The following is a 15768-nucleotide window of genomic DNA, read 5'->3' on the forward strand; positions in this document are numbered from 1 at the left end:
CCCCCCTCCTCCCAAACACCCCCCGCCCTGCCCTCCCCTCCCCCACAGCCCCCCTCTCCTCCCAAACACCCCCCGTCCTGCCCTCCCCTCCCCCACAGCCCCCCTCTCCTCCCAAACACCCCCGCCCTGCCCTCCCCTCCCACACAGCCCCCCTCTCCTCCCAAACACCCCCCTGCCCTGCCCTCCCCCACAGCCCCCTCTCCTCCCAAACACCCCCCTGCCCTGCCCTCTCCTCCCCCACAGCCCCCCTCCTCCCAAACACCCCCCGCCCTGCCCTGCCCTCCCCCACAGCCCCCCTCTCCTCCCAAACAGCCCCCTGCCCTGCCCTCCCGTCCCCCACAGCCCCCCTCTCCTCCCAAACACCCCCCTCCCTGGTCTCCCCTCCCACACAGCCCCCCTCCTCCCAAACACCCCCCGCCCTGCCCTCCCCTCCCCCACAGCCCCCCTCCTCCCAAACACCCCCTGCCCTACCCCCTCACATCCCCCTCTCCTCCCAAACACCCCCCGCCCTGCCCTCCCCCACAGCCCCCTCTCCTCCCAAACACCCCCCTGCCCTGCCCTCTCCTCCCCCACAGCCCCCTCCTCCCAAACACCCCCGCCCTGCCCTCCCCTCCCTCACAGCCCCCTCTCCTCCCAAACACCCCCCGCCCTGCCCTCCCCTCCCCCACAGCCCCCCTCTCTTCCCAAACAGCCCCCTGCCCTGCCCTCCCGTCCCCCACAGCCCCCCTCTCCTCTCAAACACCCCCCTCCCTGCCCTGCCCTCCCCCACAGCCCCTCTCCTCCCAAACAGCCCCCGCCCTGCCCTCCCCCACAGCCCCCTCTCCTCCCAAACACCCCCCTGCCCTGCCCTCTCCTCCCCCACAGTCCCCTCCTCCATGACACCCCAGTGACCCCTCCATGACTTATGGCCTGACCCCCCCTCCACCCCGGCCCCACAGGTCTCGAGCTCCAGGCAGGGGGAGAGGGACGTTGTGTCAGGAACCCGCCAGGCTGCCGGCCACAGCCCTGGGACACTCTAGGGGGCACCAGCCCCCATCCAGCCCCAGGGCAGCACAGATGGCAATTTGCCCCCCTTCTCGTGTGTGAAACGAGTTTGCTGGGTCTCAGTTAAATTTCCAGGGCCTCCATTCCCACCCTGCAGCCCAGAGCTGGCTGAGCCTTGGACTCTGAGACACCCCCCCAGCCCAGTCCACTAGAGGAGGGTCTCTGAGGAGATGCAGGGGGGGCATTGAGGGGGTGGAGCAGATCTGGGACCTCCTGCTGGGGATGCACCCAGGAGTCAGGCATCAGAGGACCCCCCCCCCCCCAAAAAAAGATGCATCTGAATTACTGGCTGGGCCCCACCCAGCCCACCCTCTTGAGGCAGAGCCATGGGCAGCGGGCAGCTCCCAAATCCCCAGCAGGGCAAAGCCCCTCTGCTCCCCCCTCCCCACCCCCCAAGGACACAGGAGATTTGGAAGGGGCGGGGGATGGATCCCAGCCCTGATTCAGCAGAACCCAGGAGTCCGGGAGCCTCTGGCTCCGGCAGAGCAGGGGTTAACACCTTGGCTGCCTCTCTCCCAGGACTGGGGGGAGGGGGGGGTCCATGGGCTTTCCAGCCTGCGGCTCCAGCCCTGTTTACAAAGGACCTTTCCTGTTCCCAGGGTCCCTGCCCTGCCGCTGTGGGGTCAGTCACCCACCCCACCCCTGCAGAGCTGGGGGGGGGGCGTGCAGGGCTGGGCTGGACTAGCAGGGAGCTGTGGGTTGGGAGTGAGGGGCCCTGGGCTCCCCCCCTAGTCCTGCTAGTACCCCTCACTCCCGACCTGCAGCCCCCGTGCCTCCCCAGCCCTGCCGGTTTCCCTCACTCCTGACCCACAGCCCCCTGCTAGCCCGGCCCTGGGCTTCCCCCAGCTCTGCCATGCCCCTCACTCCTGACCCACAGCCCCTGCTAGCCCGGCCCTGGGCTCCCCCTCTCAGTTCTGCCGGTGCCCCTCACTCCCGACCCGCAGCCCCCTGCTAGCCCAGCCCTGGGCTTCCCCCAGCCCTGCCGGTGCCCCTCACTCCCGACCCGCAGCCCCCTGCTAGCCCAGCCCTGGACTCCCCCCAGCCCTGCCGGTGCCCCTCACTCCCGACCCGCCGCCCCCTGCTAGCCCAGCCCTGGGCTCCCCCCAGCCCTGCCGGTGCCCCTCACTCCCGACCCGCAGCCCCCTGCTAGCCCAGCCCTGGGCTCCCCCAGCTCTGCCAGTGCCCCTCACTCCCGACCCGCAGCCCCCTGCTAGCCCGGCCCTGGGCTCCCCCAGCTCTGCCAGTGCCCCTCACTCCCGACCCGCCGTCCCCTGCTAGCCCAGCCCTGGGCTCCCCCCAGCCCTGCCGGTGCCCCTCACTCCTGACCCGCAGCCCCCTGCTAGCCCAGCCCTGGGCTCCCCCAGCTCTGCCAGTGCCCCTCACTCCCGACCCGCAGCCCCCTGCTAGCCCAGCCCTGGACTCCCCCCAGCCCTGCCAGTGCCCCTCACTCCCGACCCGCAGCCCCCTGCTAGCCCAGCCCTGGACTCCCCCCAGCCCTGCCGGTGCCCCTCACTCCCGACCCGCCGCCCCCTGCTAGCCCGGCCCTGGGCTCCCCCCAGCCCTGCCAGTGCCCCTCACTCCTGACCCACAGCCCCTGCTAGCCCAGCCCTGGGCTCCCCCCAGCCCTGCCAGTGCCCCTCACTCCCGACCCGCAGCCCCCTGCTAGCCCAGCACTGACGGCACCTGCTGGCTGGTAGCAACTGGGGACGCACTTGAGTGGCTGCAGTTCGGGGGCCCTCTGCTGGGCACGCAGGGCAGTGGCTGGGGCATCTTGCCCGTGGGATTGCCAGGGCCTGGACAGGGCAGGAGGATCTGGGACACTGGCCCCAGGAGGCTGAAAGACCAGGCTCAGAGCAACGCTGAGCAGATGCTAAATCACAGGGGCCAAGGGCTATCAAATGGAGGGGCTGCGGGTCAGGAGTGAGGGGCACCAGCAGAGCTGGGGGGAGCCCAGGGCTGGGCTAGCAGGGGCTGCAGGTTGGGAGTGAGGGGCACCGCCAGAGCTGTGGGGGGACCCATGGCAGGATAGCAGGGTCAGGATCAAGGGGAACCAGCACCACTGTGCATGGCGCTTGCTGTTCTGGTTTAATGGGCTGCAGCCCACCTGCCCAGCCCACAGTGGGGTGAGGGGACCCATCGCCACCATTGGGAGCAGCCTGTTTTGAGGCCAGCCTTATGCTCCTGGATTCAAAGCAGTTATGGCCTGTGACATCGTCCCATCTGCACCAGGGCAGGAGATACACGTAGCCCACAGCTCTGCATAGCCCCTGCTTTTACCAGCCAGCTGGAGTGGTGAATCCCAGACAGATCTGCTAAGGCACAGACAGGACAGTTCCTCCCCCTGCCCATTTACATTCAACCAGTTACTCTGCATTTGGGCCCTAGCTGGATGCTTTGACTCAGCGCTAAAGTAAACTGGTTTAATCTGAATTCATTGCCAATGGGAATTAAACTAAACCAAATTAAGGTCACTTCAGTTCAGAATAAACATCCACAAAGAAGTTTAATGAACCCACTTTACATTCACATCTTTAATTGGGATTAATTTGCCTGTGTGTCCTGTGTAGACACCCGACTATCCCATCCCAGCCTCCCCTGCAGAGCCGCTCAGCGGGAGTTGGCTGGAGGAAGCTGGCACTGGGTGCTGGGGGGTCAATATCTTGGGTGTTGGGAGCAGGACCCCAGCCCTGTCACATAACAGCTAAAGCGAGGATTGCACCAAAACACCGACCTCCAGGAGCCTTTTCCACAGGCAACCAGCAGGGCCCTGAAGGGGCCCAAGCTTCTGAGGCTGAAAGGGGGCCGCCCACAGCTCTGGGAGGGGAGTGGGGGCTAGTGGTTAGAGCGGGGGGGGCTGGGAGCCAGGACTGCTACGTTGGGTCAGCTGGATTCAGACCGGTCTCTGTACATACAGGGCAGTTCTGCCCCTGGTGGCTGGATTCACATTCTCTGGCAGGTCCCTGTAACACAGATCTCAAGCCAGGCACTGCCAACCCCCTCCCCCTTCCAAAAGGGGGTGTCGGGGGGGGGGTGCACTGAGGATCAAGGGTGGCCCAGTGACAAAGGAATAAATTAACCCTTGGGTAGAAAACAAAGTCCTTTAATAGATTTTTTTTATAACTTAAATAACTTAAGATTGAAAAAAGAGTAAAATACCAAAGCGCCTTAACAAAAAGCTGGGAAAAGGGACAGTTTTATTAGAACCCTGCCTGGACCCCCCCAGTCCATGGTTCGAGCCAGGCCCTCGGGCAGCCCTAGAGCCGCCGCAGTGCCCGCTTTTTGTCGGTCTTCTTCTTGGCCAGCTGTTTCTTGTCCCTGTCGCCGGCGTGTTTCTTGGCCACGGGGCCCTCGCCCCCAGCGGCCAGGGCGGCAGCAGAGGAGCAGGGGTCGCCGGGGTCCTTGCTGGCCCCCCGCAGGCTGGAGGGCTGGGCGTGGATCTCGGTCAGCAGGCGGGCCCGGGCCGCATACTCCTCGTAGTTCTCCAGCAGGAGGCGCCCCGCTTCCTCGTTCAGCGCCGACTCGGGGTTGGGGTGGATCAGCAAGCACTTGATGGTCTGCGGCGGGGGCAGAGGGGGGATGGGGTTAACCTGAGCGGGGGGGCTCCCCACAGCTTCATGCAACAAGCCGAGGGGCCACGGGGCTCCCTGCACTCCAGCCCCTTCTGCTGGCAGGGCAGGCGGCCCCGCTTGTCTAGGTTATTACAAGGCTGGTGCTCCCCCAAGCACCCACCGTGGCCAGACAAGTACCAAACCTCCGCCCTGCCACGTGCCTTTCCAGGTGCCTAGAGATCTGGGGCGCCCCTGCAGCACCCCAGGAATCAAGGCAGGCAAAAATCAACACGGCAATTTCTCGTGAGTTGCCACTGACCTTCTGGTCAGTTTCGCTTCCTGGTTAAGGGTCCCAGCTGTGGCTAGAGACCCAGTTTCTGTGGGGAGCGCCGGGGGGCAGGCGCTGGGGAAGGAACACGCAGTTAACAGGATCCGGCCTTGGCCCTGGCTTCCGGGAGAGACGCAGCAAATGCAGTGGGTGCACCTTGAGGTGAGGCTGCCTGGCCTTCCCTCTCCAGGGCCCCGCTCCCCCCCCCAAGAAAAGGGGACGCCAAAAGCCGCAGGAATGCTGGAAATGCCATGCTGCCCCGAGGGACTCCCCTGCGTAATCCACAGCGGCAGCAAAGGTGCCCAGACGGGTGGGTGAGAGGCAGCAGGTTGATGCTGGCAGCCAGCCCAAGGTGGGCAGATCTAAGGCCAGGCCCTGCTGCGCTAGGGGCTGTACGTGTGCACAATCCCCACCCCATGGAGATGATACAGGCCGAAAAGGGTCTGCTCCTTTGGTACTTCCAAAGGGCCACACCACTGCCTTGTCCCTCGCAATCCCCTGGGGGCCACCTGCCCAGCCCCCTCTATTTCCAGGACACCTTAAACGTCCCCCATTCCTTTCACTGTGCCCCATGTTCCCCTCCTCCTGCCACGCCAGGGCCCCCCCGCCCCCAGCAGTGTCCCCTGTTCCCCTCCTCCTGCCACGCCAGGGGCCCCCAGCCACCAGTAGTGCCCCCCATTCCCCTCCTCCTGCCACGCCGGGGGCCCCCCACCCCCAGCAGTGTCCCCCGTTCCCCTCCTTCCACCACACCAGGGCCCCTCTGCCCCCAGCAGTGTCCCCCAGTTCCCCGCCTTCTGCCACGCCAGGGCTCCCCGCCCCCAGCAGTGTCCCCCATTCCCCTCCTCTTGCCACGCCATGGCTCCCCACCCCCAGCAGTGCCCCCCATTTCCCTCCTTCCACCACGCCAGGGCCCCTCCGCCCCCAGCAGTGTCCCCCATTCCCCTCCTCTCGCCACGCCATGGCCCCCCATCCCCCAGCAGTGACCCCTGTTCCCCTCCTCCCGCCACATCAGGGCCCCCCATCTCCCTCATCGCCACACCAGGGCCCCCCATCCCTCAGCAGAGCCCTCCATTCTCCTTCTCCCACGCCAGGGCCCCCCATCCTCCACAGCACTGCCCCCCATTCCCCTCCTCTCACCACGCCAGGGCCCCCTATTCCTCTCCTCCCAGCACACCAGGGTCCCCCGTCCCTCAGCAGTGCCCCCATTTCCCTCTTCCCACCACAGCAGGGACACTCATGCCAGCCGCTCAGCACCCACAGCAGGCGGACTCTGGCCCTTCCTTTGGGAAGCAGCAGCAGCGAACACCCGGCCCCGCAGTGGCCTCCCAGATCTGAGGTGCAGGGCGCAGCCTGGGGCGAGGGGCCCTGGGCTCGTCTCCTGCCGAGCTGAACACAGTATTGCTGCAGTGCCCATCCCCCTGCCCCAGCGCTGAGATGCGACCGCCTCTGGGGGGGAACTGTGGCAGCAACAGCAAAGGAGGACGGAGCCACCAGGAGGGGATTTTGGGTTGTTTTCCCTCCGCTGCGCCTGGCCCGCGTTCCCACCTCCAACCGAGCTCCACACGTCCCAGGGCCCATCCACATGCCAGCGCTAATGGGACCCAGGAGAGGGGAGAGCCTCAGGGATGGTCAAGGACACAGGCCATCCTAGTAGGCCCCTGAGGGACAGAGAATACCCACAGCACAGGGCAGCCTGGCCCCAATCCACCCCGGCCCCAATCCACCCCATATGGCCCCTAGGGGGGCTGGGAATACCCACAGCCCAGGGCAGCCTGGCCCCGATCCACCCCGTATGGTCCCTGGGGGGCTGGGAATACCCACAGCCCAGGGCAGCCTGGCCCCAGTCCACCCCGTATGGCCCCTGGGGGGCTGGGAATACCCACAGCCCAGGGCAGCCTGGCCCCAATCCACCCCGTATGGTCCCTGGGGGGCTGGGAATACCCACAGCCCAGGGCAGCCTGGCCCCAATCCACCCCGTATGGCCCCTGGGGGGCTGGGAATAACCACAGCCCAGGGCAGCCTGGCCCCAATCCACCCCGTATGGCCCCTAGGGGGGCTGGGAATACCCACAACACAGGGCAGCCTGGCCCCGATCCACCCCGTATGGCCCCTGAGGGGCTGGGAATACCCACAGCACAGGGCAGCTTGGCCCCAATCCACCCCATATGGTCCCTGGGGGGCTGGGAATACCCACAGCACAGGGCAGCCTGACCCCGATCCACCCCGTATGGTCCCTGGGGGGCTGGGAATACCCACAGCACAGGGCAGCCTGGCCCCGATCCACCCCGTATGGTCCCTGGGGGGCTGGGAATACCCACAGCACAGGGCAGCCTGGCCACGCTGCCTGTGGCAGGGGTAATTCTGTGCACCACTTCCACCTCCGTCACCCGGCCTGTGAGGATTCTGTGGAAGTATCTGACAATCAAGTGCAGAAAGACAGAGCGTCCCCGGCCTAAACAGCCCCGTCCCCATGCGCCCGGCCACCCTCCCACCACGGGGGATCTGACCCACGGCTGCGCCGAAAAGCCAGGATTCCTGGGGCCTGCCTGGCTTTCTGGCTCTGGGTTGTACAGAGATCCTGGCTGCCGTCCCCCGACCGGGCACCAGACTGAACGGCTCACTGAGAAACCCCCAGAGCTGTCATTCTCCTGGGTAGAGGCGGGCCTGTTGCTGGAGCCCTAGCTGGGGAAACTGAGGCCTGGCCACAGGACACGACAACAGGCAGCACGAGGAACAGAACCTGGCTCACGCCGAGCAGAGCGTGGATCCAGCCTCCCACGAGGCAGAGTTTAACCACAGCTGTTTCTTATGACCAGACTACTTCAGGGGCTCATCTGGCCATCACCGCCTTTGAATTTATCCTCCCAGCCTCCCCCCCTCCCCGAGAGATAGGGCATGGCAGCTATCCCCGTTGTATGCGGGGAAACTGAGGCACAGACTAAAGGTGCGTCTACGCTGCAGAGACTACCAGCAGAGCTACATCAGCCCAACCCCGGAGCACAGATGCAGCCACCCCAACAGATGCGTTATTCCTCACCCCCGGACAGAAGCATTCTGCCACCATCCCAGCTGCAGAGATAACTATATTGAGGTGCTCAGATAATATGGTGGATGTGACTCCATAGGGGTGGGGGGGGAAATGGAATGTCTAACACGCTAGAAGCGAATGGATTTGGGGGGAAGCTAGACAATGGGAAGGGGGAAAACGAGGGACACACGGAGTCACCTCTCACTTGGCTCTGCCCGTCGCCCTGGGGGGAAGCTGGAGCCATCACCCAGGCAGAAAGAAAAGGATTGGGGTGGGGAGAGAAGAGCACAGGGGGAATGGGAGACCCAGAGCCCCTGGCGTGAGGGAGAGGGACCGTGAGAGACCCTGAAATGCAGGAGGCCGGAGGGATCGCCCTGGGGGATGGAGTGAGCTTGTGCAGCATTTGAAACAGAGAGTCCCTTTAAGGTTTTAAAGCTTCCCATCATTCTAGCTAGGAAAACTCCCAGCCGAGCAGCAGGACATTTAACCCGATCGGCACTGCTCTGTCCAATTCCTTCTGGGGACAGACAGCTGGGACAGCTCGCACCAGGCACTAGGGGGCGCTGTGCTGATGGAAACCCATCCTGGGGTATCAGATCTTTGGGGGGAAGGGGGGGCGGCCTGTAGGGTGATCAACTTGTGCCCTCCCAAGTTCCCTGCAGCTTCAGAGGCAGGATTCTGCGCTGCCCTGACCTGGGGTTGCTGTGCCGAGTGAGGGGCTCCGGTATAACCAACTCCCCAGCCCCTCCCAGGAGCAGCCACGTCTCAGTACCGAGTGAGGGGTCCTCGTATACCCAGCCCCTGCGTCCCACCCCAGAGGGGCGGTCTCTCAGCTCCAGGCAAGGGGTCCCCGTGTACCCAGCCCCCCTTGTCCCACCCTAGAGGCTGCTTCAACAGCCGTAGCAAATACTGGGCTTGGTAACCCCTGCAGCTCCCCTTTGATGACCTTGTATCCAGAGCCTGGGGTTTCCCCCTCATCTGAAAGATGAACTCCTAGAGCACAGCGCCCCCTAGTGCCAGCCCTGTCTGCGTGGGGAGAGCGCCCGCTGCTGGGCCCCTGCTCTGCAGCACAGCACCCCCAGTGCCATCCTGGGGCCAGCCCTGCCTGCGGAGAGCGCCCCCTGCTGGGCCCCAGCCCTGCAGCACAGCGCCCCCTAGTGCCACCTCGGGGCCATCCCTACCTGCCTGGGGAGAGCGCCCCCTGCTGGGCCCCGGCCCTGCAGCACAGCACCCCCTAGTGCCACCATGGGGCCAGCCCTGCCTGCCTGGGGAGAGCGCCCCCTGCTGGGCCCCAGCCCTGCAGCACAGCACCCCCTAGTGCCACCCTGGGGCCAGCCCTGCCTGCCTGGGGAGAGCGCCCCCTGCTGGGCCCCAGCCTTGCAGCACAGCGCCCCCTAGTGCCATCCTGGGGCCAGCCCTGCCTGCCTGGGGAGAGCGCCCCCTGCTGGGCCCCAGCCCTGCAGCACAGCGCCCCCTAGTGCCACCCTGGGGTCAGCCCTGCCTGCCAGGGGAGAGCGCCCCCTGCTGGGCCCGCCGCTTACCAGCAGCACATGCTTAATGCCAAGCTCTGCCTTCCAGTCTTTCTTGAGGACGTTGACGCAGATCTCGCCGTTGGCGCCCACGTTGGGGTGGAAGATCTTGGTGAGGAAGTAGCCCTTGGGCGGCGCGGCCGGGAAATCCTTGCCCAGGATGAGTTTCATGCGGAAGACGCCACCGGCATAGGGCGTCCCCTCTGCCAAGGGAGCAGAATGGGTGAGAAGGGTTCCCACTCCCACGCGCCAGCCCCCTGCACCTCCACAGGGTATGTCCCCACCCCCAACTTGCCCTGGGAGGGGACTGGCCCCAGAACAGCCCCATGAGGCAACGGGGTGCCGGGCTGCAGGGGAAGATGACAGCAAGTCATGGCTGGGGTGGGACCTTAATGAATGACCCCCCGCGCCCCAGGAAGGCCCTGTCTGTGCCGGGGGAGGCAGCCGGGGGCAGGGTGTGCGCGCGCTCTGAGGCCCCCCAGGCTCCCTACAGCACAGCGCCCCCAGCACAGCAGCCCTAGCGCCACACTGGGGTCAGAGCAGGGATCACAACGCCCTCTTCAGGCAGGTCAACTCCTCCAGCCTCAGGCAAGAGCAGAACGATTAAACACAGTGGGGAGGTGGCAGCTAGCAAGGGGGGAAGCCCCAGAGTAAAGCCATGCCCCCTTGCAGCCACTAGCCACGCCCCCACACAGCCAGTCACACCCCCATCTCACCGGGCCCTTCGATGGTGACCTGGACGTCCGTGATGTCCTCCTCGTTGGGGAAGACCTTGATGCCCTCCGGCGGGTCCGACGTCAGGGTGGAGACCTCCTTGTAGACCAGCCGGATGATGTGGGGCGGCAGGTTTTCCACATTCGAGTTCTGCAGGAGAGGGACACGAACGCGTCACAGACCAAGTGATAATCTGCTCCCGGGGGGGGGGGGGGGGAAGGGGGTTTCACCCTCTGCCCATCCCCTCCTGCAGGGCCCAGCAGTTACGCTCGGGCGCATGTGCCCGACGGACTCCAGAACCGCGCATGCCCGGAAAGCGGAGGGAAGCCCAGGAAAAGCAGGAGCCAAGCGTGCCAGGGACAGGCCTGGTGGGGCACTGGGGTCAGCACCGACAGAGAGCGCCCCCTAATGAGCTCCCCAGGCTGCCCCCTTCCCGGCCCACGGCCTCCCCTCCCAGCGTTCTTGCCCCCCGGTCCAGGTTGGCTTTGAGCCCCAAGATCCCAAGGGGGCCACCCGTTAACTCAGCCCCCTGCACCGTTCACACCGAGTCACAGGACCAGGCAAGAGGCAGCGAGTGGCTCTGGTGAAGATGAAACCCAGAGAGAGATTAAAAGGAGAGGCTGCCCATCAGCTTCAGCCACTCACTGATTTCCTTCCTCCCTCCCTCCAATCCTGTCTTGGGATCTCCCCCCAGGTCAGCAGGCACCACCCGGGACGCAGATTGGCTTTACCAAGGCTACTCAAGGGGCTGGTCCATGGGGATCAGTTAGAACCTGATGTCCAAGATTCATCCCCAGAAGCGACAAAGCAAAATTCCCCCCACCCCCACCCTACCCAAGAGAAAGACTCTCTGGGGGGGTTCAGTTCAGCTTGTCACACCCACAATATCAAGCAGCAGCAGCAGCATCTTCCTGAATCTCCCTTAAGCCCTGTAGCAGCTAAATGTTGGCAGGGGGCCTTCAAAGATATTGACCAGCTAGGGACAGATCCAAAGATGCCCTCCCCCACAATTCTTGTTAGGCATATTAACAAGGATGAAGTCCCCACTGTGCTAGGGACACAGGACCCTATATAAGATTTTTTTGGGGTGGGGTGGGAGGCCCTGTTACTTGCATTCCTCTAGTGAGGCCCAGTTTTCAAATGCCAAGCCCGGTTTCTGAAGATGCTGGGAGTGCTCAAGGGAAGTGGATTTTGGTTTCAGCCCCTTCAAGGTCCCTGCCGGGGTTATGGGATGCTTCACGTATCAGGACGAGCCTCAGGAGAGGCTACAACCAGCCTCAGAGCCCCTGCAAATCCCACATCCGGGGGAAGGTGCAGATTTAGCCTCGGCGAACGGCCATCCCAGATCAGACACAGTCACAGAAGAGACAGCAGGTTCTGCTGACCACGCACCGCAGGCCAGGAGCCTCAGATCCAGCTGCCCTGGGAAATCTTTAAGGGTGCTCAGCTGGCCGTCAAGGTCACCCCCAAGGTCCTGGTTTTTTGGTACCTTGGAGGTAACACTCATTGAGACCCACTAACTCACGGCATGCCAGAGAGGACAGCCCAGCAGACCTCCGATGGGGACGACTCGCAGGCACTCCTGGATTAGCACACGAGGGCCAGAGACACACTACAGGCTCAGTGCCCCAGAGCAGCTCAAGGGGACTCCTGAGCACCTTCCCTGCCCCCAATCTCAAACCAAGTCAGTTTTACACCCCCCACCCCTTACAACCAGCCTGGGACGTGGCCTCGGCCTCCAAAGAGAGGAGCTAAGAAGCCAGCAGCAAGAGCATCCTGGGATAGGAGGCAGCAGCAGACTGGGTAGAAGCTGCCTCCTTGATCCAGCCTCTGAAAGGTAAATACAAAGGAGCTACAAAGCCAGGAAGGTCTGGCTAAAGGAGGAGTGTGTGGTCAAAGCAGGCCAGGCCTGTAAACAGGACTTCCCTAAGGCAGATCCCCCTCACCCCCCGGGCCACAATGCTCTGAAAGCCATCAGCTCACCCAGCCTGCATCCCTGGTTAACCCTGCAAGGCACAGGGACACCCCGTGGGCAGGCGCTCGGCCCTGCTGCCGAGAAAACACAGGGGGATCCCTCAAAGAGCTTTGCTCCGCGGTACGTGGCAGGTGACTGAAAGGATCCAGAGATGAAGCCACCCAGCAACTATGCAAACCAAGCCCTTCTCCAAGCCAGCCTGGGACTGTCCACCTGGGTTGAGCCATTATTCCCCCGTGCAGACGGTTCCTCCCCGGGTGCTCTACGGTGCTGCACAGGCACATATTACAACACACGCCGCAGCTGCTCCGCAGGGCTATGCCCCGGGAAGAAGTGACGCGGCAGCCACCCCTACACAATTTAGTAACAGGTACTCTCCGTGGGCCAGTTTCACACCGGAGGCCTGTTCAAAATTAGGCCGCGGCTTTTCCAAAGTGGCCAGCCATCGGGAGGTGCCTGGTTCGAGCCCTCCCAAAAAAGGGGCTCTTGGTTTTCCTGTGGAGAGGTAAAAATCAAATCAAATCAGGCATCCAAAAACAACTACATGCTTTGGAAAAGTCCCGGCCTTTGCTGGCAGCAAGATCTGGGGGGTGAAACATGGGCTGGGGAAGATCTAAACGTTAATAAGCAGATGATCTGAAAAGCAGTAAATAAGAGCATCCTTGGCACCCAGGGAGGTGTAAGGCCCTTCATACCTGCCCTAGAATCTGACAGCCCGACCCATGGCACATGCCAGGCAGCCACCAAAAGCTTTTTCTACCAGGTATCCTTAAACCATGCAAGATCAGCATCCAAATCCACTAGCTAGTAACTTCTTGTCCCTCAACTTTTCCCACCCCCCCTTAAACACCCATCATGAAAATAATGATAATTTTACACTCAAAGGTTACTAGGACAAGTCACCAGGATCGTGCAAGGCCTGTATAAGAAAATCATCCATGTAGCTCCCTCGCTGTCCAAAAAAAGGGGTAAGTCTGCAAAGCCACTGGACTCATGTAGAAGAAATTCATACATGCAGATTGCTTTTTGTCCAGTCCTTTCCAGGGACGAACCATCACCCGGCAGACAAGACGCACAGAGATCCGTACATACCTGCCACGCGTTCAGATCCTCCTTACAAACAGCATGCAACACAAAGCTAAGCAAATTAGAACACCATTTCTTGTTCCCACAGCAGCACCCAACAGAGAAGATATTTTGAAAGGCCACGTGGTTGTCAGGTTACCCAGAGATTTAAAAAACTCCAGAGAGCTTAGGAGCAGCTTTTAGTATTATCGATAATAAGGGAGGCAGCAAAAATTGGACCCACCTCTGATGATTGTCAGACCCGATTAAATCTATATACTTTTTTTAAAAGGCAGCCTTTATCGATAACCCATAAAAAAATGCAGCCACCTTTCACCTCCCTAATATTGGCACCAATTGTCTCCTACATTTTTAAAAAGCAGCTGTTTAATAAACGGGGCACATAAAAAATAAATCAACTTCCACCCCAGGTTTATGGCCTATTAAAGTATTTCCTTTTAAATAAGCACCGGCTACAGTTTTTAAAGAACCAGGTGCCCCGATCTCACTCCATTAAATAGCCTGTTGTTCTATTCTTCCTAACACACCAAATGTGCCCATTGGATCTTAAGCGAACTGTGGCCCCTGTTATTTCTAAACACAGTCATTGCTCTTGGCTAATGACTCCCCGAATGCAGTTGCCCCTCCTAAGGGTAGGCCCTTTATTTCAACCTTTCAGAGCTAATGGGACCCACCCAATTTCCATGCCTTGTGCACTCTACCCCAAATTGCACCCGGACCCTAGTAAAACCCCAACCCAACCTGCTGTTATTATCGATAATGGAGCTGCCTGCCCCATAAGCCCTTGTTAGCAGCCCCACCCCATGAAGGGGACTCAGGCAGCCACCCCCCACAAAATGCAGATCAACCACCTCCAAAAAATTGCTGCCCCATCACCTGGTGGGTGCCTGGGGAAAGCAGAGATCAAGGGAGCAAGAACCACTCACCATGGCGGTGGGTCTGGCCTGAGGTTGGCAGAGACCAGGTGCCCCCTGCAGAGGCAGGGCACCCCCTAAATCTGGGGGTTACCCCCCAGCCCTATAGAACTCACCCCTTCACTTTGCGGGGTGGGGAGAGGCAGGGTCTCCTCCCAGGCCCCCCCCTCCCCACCTGTGCCAACCAGGCTCCCCCCTTTCCCTCTACCTGCCCCCCTCAAATCTGGGCTGCCCCCCTTGCAGGGATTCCCCCTTCTGGCTTCTCTCCAATCGCCTCCCACCCTCACTAGAGCTGGGCTAGGGCTCAGCAGGGGACTTTATAGCCTTTGGCCCGGGCCGACCACGCCCTTTCGAATCCCGGCCGCCCAATCAGGCCCGGTGGAACGGAGGGGTTTGAACCCCCCCTCCTGCCTTCCCCGGGAGGACGTTGACAACGAATGTCCGCGACGGGCAGGAGCCAATGGGAAAGGGGGAGAGGGGCGGGGCCAGCCGCCCGATTGGCGGGATTTGAATATGAACGCGTGGAGGCGGCGGTTTGAGAGGCAGAAGGGAGGGGGGAAGAGAGAGCACAGGATTGTTTACCCCTAACGGTCGCAGAGAAGGGCGGGACAGCGATTTGAAATGCCGGATTGATGGCCGCCAGAGCCAATGGGAGCGGAGAAGCTCGCGCAGAACTGGGAAGGCCGGACACGATCCACTTCCCACCCAGGGGCGCGACCTTTTAAAAAAAACTGAGATGAGGGGGCGGGACTTCCCTTACTTTTGAAAATGGCAGCGCAAGCAGCCAATCAGAGCTGAAGGAGCGAACTCTCCATGCAAATATAACATCAGCCAATCAGCTCGTGGAACTGGGACTGTGGGTGGGGGGAGAATTAGGGTCACCCTAACTCAAAGGAATGAAGACACCCCACCCCACCTCAGCCTGGCCTGGGGGCAAATGCCAGAGGAGAGCGGCCCTGTGACCCCTTCCCTGCCCCGCCTGAGTCACCCCAGAGGCTCAGTGTGTGTCATGAGCCCTATAGCGTCCCGGAGAGCGCTGGGGAGGGGGTGCCTGATGCCCCAGGGCGGGGCTGGGGTGCCCTTGTTCCCTTCTCCCAGCACAATAAAGCCAAAGGCCTGGTATTCGGGGTGCCCCATAAAACGCCCTCGGGTGCCCGGCTGGCAGCGCCACAGTCACGAGGCCTGGCCACATCCCCCGCTGGGCAGATCCATCCTGCCAGGCCGGGCCTGTGGAGAATTGCTGCTGTCCTGCGCCAGGCAGGGATCCCCAGGTGCACAGCCCCCATGCGCCACCCCAGAGGGGCTGCATCCCAGCGCCGGGCAAGGGGTCCCCGGGTACACAGCCCCCATGCTGCACCCCAGAGGGGCCGCATCCCAGCGCCGGGCAACGGATCCCCGGGTACCCAGCCCCCATGCTGCACCCCAGAGGGGCCGCATCCCAGCGCCGGGCAAGGGGTCCCCGGGTACCCAGCCTCCACATCATGCCCCAGAGGGGCCGCATCCCAGCGCCAGGCGAGGGGTTCCTGGGTACCCAGCCCCCACGCTCCACCCCAGAGGTACCACATCCCAGCATCTGGCGAGGGGTCCCCGGGTACCCCACCC

At 62.6% G+C, this 15768-nt stretch overlaps 1 protein-coding gene and 1 long non-coding RNA gene across 2 annotated transcripts; one reads left to right on the plus strand and one right to left on the minus strand.

Annotated features, from left to right (window-relative positions):
- The first annotated feature begins 1013 nt into the window (after positions 1–1013).
- On the plus strand, positions 1014–3555 carry LOC127036569 (uncharacterized). The gene is made up of 2 exons (XR_007770179.1): positions 1014–1775; positions 1891–3555. It is a non-coding gene; the product is annotated as an uncharacterized LOC127036569 (long non-coding RNA).
- Positions 3556–4128: 573 nt separating this feature from the next.
- Positions 4129–14582, minus strand: UBE2S (ubiquitin conjugating enzyme E2 S). The gene is made up of 4 exons (XM_050927579.1): positions 14179–14582; positions 10194–10341; positions 9490–9680; positions 4129–4598 (listed from the first exon to the last, which is right to left on the minus strand). Exons 1-4 carry the CDS (start codon positions 14179–14181, stop codon positions 4299–4301), a joined length of 642 nt encoding a protein of 213 aa, XP_050783536.1. The 5' UTR covers positions 14182–14582; the 3' UTR covers positions 4129–4298.
- Positions 14583–15768: the final 1186 nt, after the last annotated feature.

Source organism: Gopherus flavomarginatus, chromosome 18 (genome assembly GCF_025201925.1).
Source record: "Gopherus flavomarginatus isolate rGopFla2 chromosome 18, rGopFla2.mat.asm, whole genome shotgun sequence".
In the NCBI taxonomy this organism is placed as follows: domain Eukaryota; kingdom Metazoa; phylum Chordata; order Testudines; family Testudinidae; genus Gopherus; species Gopherus flavomarginatus.